The sequence below is a fragment of the Nicotiana sylvestris genome, chromosome 4 (assembly GCF_000393655.2).
Source record: "Nicotiana sylvestris chromosome 4, ASM39365v2, whole genome shotgun sequence".
Lineage (NCBI taxonomy): Eukaryota > Viridiplantae > Streptophyta > Magnoliopsida > Solanales > Solanaceae > Nicotiana > Nicotiana sylvestris.
In genome coordinates this window covers 139,129,504-139,134,064 of record NC_091060.1, presented here as the reverse complement: position 1 = coordinate 139,134,064, position 4,561 = coordinate 139,129,504, and the positions used below count along the sequence as shown (strand labels likewise).

Below are 4,561 nucleotides of genomic sequence, written 5' to 3'. Positions count from 1 at the left end.
CCGCGGATCGCGAAAAATGGAGCGCAGCCACGGTCCAAACTTCAGAGAGTGACAACTTTTTCCAGATTAGCCCTGCACTACATCAAACATACCTATACACATCTCAACACCAGTTAGTCCAAAAACGAATCCTATACTAAGAGAGAAATCAAAGAAAAATAAGAAGAAAAACATATGGGTTGCCTCCCAAGAAGTGCCTGATTTAACATCGCGGCACGATGCAGGTTACCATCAATCACTTGAGATGGATCACCGCCACCACGTGGCTGTCATCAAACTTGCCAAGATAATGCTTGACTCTGTTTCCATTAAATCTAAAGATCTCACCATTTTTGTTTTTCAAATCAAGAGCACCAAATGGAGTCACAAGCACCACTTTAAAAGGTCCACTCCATTTTAATTTAAGCTTTCCCTAAAACAGTCATAACCGAGAATTGAACAAGAAAAATCACCCACTTTGAACTCCTTGCCACGAGCATATTTGTCATATAAGTACTTCATCTTATCCTTATACAAGGACGAGCTGGAATAGGCATGTAACTGGAACTCATCAAGCTCATTAAGTTGCTCCACCCGGAGATTTGCTGCCACATCCCATTCAAGATTTAACTTCCTCAAAGCCCACATAGCCTTGTGCTCTAACTCGACCGGTAGATGTCAAGCTTTCCCAAACACCAACCGGTACGGAGACATACCAATCGGAGTCTTGTAAGCAGTCCTATAAGCCCAAAGAGAATCTTCCAATTTCTTTGACCAATCGATCCTATTTGCATTGACTGTCTTTGACAATATACTCTTGATGTCCCGGTTGAAGACTTCAACTTGCCCACTAGCTTGAGGATGGTAAGGGGTAGAAACTTTGTGATTGACATCATACTTTACAAGCAAAGTGTCAAATGCCTTATTGCAAAAATGAGACCATCCATCACTAATGATTGCTCTAGGAGTGCCAAACCGAGTAAAGATACTCTTCTTGAGAAAAGCCACAACACTTCGGGCCTTGTTGTTGGGTAAAGCCACGGCCTCAACCCACTTTGAAACATAATCAACAGCCACAAGTATGTACGTGTTGCCACATGAACTTACAAAAGGCCCCATGAAGTCGATGCCCCACACATCAAATATGTCAACCTCAAGAATAGTGGTGAGAGGCATTTCATCCTTCTTTGAAATTCCGCCAGCTCTCTGGCACTCATCACATCTCTTACAAGATCACCCGCATCCTTGTACAATATAGGCCAATAGAATCCACAGCTAAGAACCTTTGAATCTGTCCTCGCCCCACCATGATGACCACCGTAGGGAGAGAAATGACAAGCCTCTAAAATACTCAATTGCTCCTCCTTCGGGACACATCTTCGGATCACACCGTTACTGCAGATCTTTAACAAGTAAGGCTCATCCCAATAGTAGTCCAAACTATCCCGTTTGAGCTTCTTCCTTTGGTTAGAAGAGAGCTCACACGGTACAATACCAGTCATAAGGAAGTTAGCAACATCCACAAACCAATGTATACTATTCACAGACACAGAGAGGAGTTGCTCATGGGGAAATGAATCATTAATCTCGAGACCATCACGGGGCCTCCCCTCCTCCTCCAAGCGGGACAAGTGGTCCTCCACTTGGTTTTCACACCCTTTCCAGTCCACAATCTCCAAATCAAACTCTTGAAGCAATAAGACCCATCTCATCAACCGATCTTTGGAATCCTTCTTCGTCATCAAGTAATGGAGTGCGGCATGGTCGGTATGAACTATCACCTTGGCACCCATGAGATAAGGCCTAAACTTCTCCGCTACGAACACAATAGCCAACAACCCTTTTTCCGTCACCGTGTAATTCACTTGAGCATCATTCATTGTCTTGCTTGCATAATACACCGTGTGAAACATCTTGTTGATTATTTGACCCAAAACCGCTCCAACCGCAATGTCACTTGCATCACACATGAGCTTGGGTACGGTAATAATGGGAGTGGTTGTCAATTTGTACTTGAGGAGTTCAAAAGATTTCATACATTATTCATTAAACATGAACTTGGCATCTTTTTCCAATAACTTGCTCAAATGACTCACTACCTTAGAAAAGTCTTTGATGAATCCTCAGTAGAACCTTGCATGCCCAAGAAAACTTCTAACCCCCTTGACTGAAGTACAAGGAGGAAGCTTTGAGATCACTTCAATTTTAGCCTTGTCCACCTCTATACCGTGCTTTGAAATCTTATGGCCAAGGATAATGCCCTCCTCGACCATAAAGTGGCATTTTTCCCAATTAAGTACAAGATTAGTCTCTTCACACTGGGCCAAAACTTTATCAAGATTTTTCAATCATTCATCGAACGAGTCACCCACAACACTAAAGTTGTCCATGAACATCTCCAAAATGTCCTCCACAATGTCGGTAAATATGGTCATCATACACCACTGGAATGTAGCCAGTGCATTGCACAAACCAAATGGCATCCTAGAAAAGGCAAAGGTTCCATACGGTCAAGTGAAGGTTATTTTCTCCTGATCTTCCGGAGCAATCAAAATCTTGTGGTACCTAGAGTACCCATCCAAGAAATAGTAGAAGGCACGCCCAGCAAGTCTATCTAGCATTTGGTCAAGAAAAGGCAATGGAAAGTGATCCTTGCGGGTCACTTTATTTAGCTTGTGGTAGTCCATGCACACCCTCCATCCGGTAACAGTCCTTGTGGGAATCAACTCATTTTGCGTATTGGTAACCGCGGTCATACCACCCTTCTTCGGCACACATTGCACCGGCGAAGTCCAAGAACTATTTGAGATGGGGTACACAACCTCTGCATCCAACTACTTGATCACCTCCTTTTTGACAACCTCTTGCATAGCCTCATTCAACCTCCTTTGATGTTCTACGGAGGGCTTGGCATCATCTTCAAGAATAATCTTGTGCATACAAAAGGTGGGGTTTATCCCCTGGATATCAGCTAGAGTCCATCCAATTGCCTTCTTCCATTTTTGGAGCATGGCCAATGTGGCATCTACCTACATGTTAGTAAGACAAGAGGAAAGAATAACTGGCAAAGTTGAATTAGATACCTGAGGTATGGAGGCAACGACTTCAATTCCAACACGAGAGGTTCCTCGATAGAGGGCTTTGTTGGTAGAGTATTTCTATTCTCAAGATCCAAAGAGAGTTTCCGAGGCTCATAAGAGTAAGAGCCCATTCCATATAAAGCATTGACACACTCCAGCCGGCCTTCATCCTCATTGACAGTAAGATTTAATAACACTGCTTCTAGAGGGTCCTCCACATTGATCATTGCACTTGTATCATCAACTAGCACTATCATAACAAGATCCATAAAAGAGCACACTTTAGTACTGTTTGGCTGCTTTATTGACTTGCACACATGAAAGACCACATTTTCATCACCCACCCGGAAGGTGAGTTCCCCTGCTTCCATATCAACTAAGGCCTTCCCAGTTGCAAGGAAATGTCTTTCTAATATGATCGAAACCTCATAATCAACCTCGCAGTCCAAGATCACAAAGTCAGCAGGCAAAATGAACTTGTCCACCCGAACAAGAACATTATCAATAATACCAAGCGGCCTCTTCATTGTTCTATCCGCCATTTGTAACCTCATTGAAGTAGGTTGTGGTTGACTAATACCTAAAGTTTTTAAAATGGAGTAAGGCATCAAATTGATGCTCACTCCCAAGTCACACAATGCCTTTGCAAAATCTGCACTCCCAATGGTGCATGGAATAGTGAAAGCGCCGGGATATTCAAGCTTTGGATCCATCGAGTGCACAATTGCTTGGTGAGTCATTTTGATGGTCTCACAATCCATGGATCTCTTTTTAGTCACCAAGTCTTTCATGAACTTGGCGTAACCCGGCATTTGTTCAAGAGCTTCCACTAATGGAACATTGATTGACAAGCTTTTCATCATTTCTATGAACTTCTTAAATTGGTTCTCATTCTTTTGCTTCGCAAGCCTTTGAAGGTAAGGTGGAAGAGGCCTTGGCAAAGGAGTCTTAGCCTTGGGCACTACCATTTTTGATATGTCTATTACGTGTTCCCTAGATGGGTTCACATCATCTTGGGTCTCCACCTCATCATTATGAACATCAATCCTCACTTCCGCATTCACATTCTTTTCTCTCACTTGCTCATCAACTAATGGAACATCATCTTCTTGCACTTGAATTTCATCACTCATAATTTCCTTTTGCTTGGAGGTATTCACATAACCACCTCGACCACTTCTAGTAATCACCGCCATTGCATGTCCGGTGTTGTTCCCACCCTTCGGGTTTACTACCGTATCACTAGGTAGAGACCCTTAGGGTGAGTATTCTAAGACTGTGAAATCTGGCCAAGTTGAACCTCCAAATTCTGAATTGAAGTATCGTAGGATGCCAACTAGCATCAGAGTCGGCGTTCTTGTTCATCATTTGTTCAAACATCATCTCGATCCTTCCCATCTCATTGTTTGACGAGCTCGTACCTTAGGACAGAAATGGAGGTAGGTTGTTTGGTTGTTGAAACATCGGAGGCCTTTGAAAGCATTGCCCCTGATTCCCTTGAT

At 43.1% G+C, this 4,561-nt stretch overlaps 1 protein-coding gene across 1 annotated transcript; it reads right to left on the bottom strand.

Moving 5' to 3' along the window:
- Positions 1–235: 235 nt before the first annotated feature.
- Positions 236–4,255, bottom strand: LOC138890237 (uncharacterized). The gene is made up of 6 exons (XM_070173607.1): positions 3,098–4,255; positions 2,826–3,008; positions 1,761–1,991; positions 1,263–1,652; positions 778–1,185; positions 236–412 (listed from the first exon to the last, which is right to left on the bottom strand). Exons 1-6 carry the CDS (start codon positions 4,253–4,255, stop codon positions 236–238), a joined length of 2,547 nt encoding a protein of 848 aa, XP_070029708.1.
- Between the last annotated feature and the right edge of the window lie 306 nt (positions 4,256–4,561).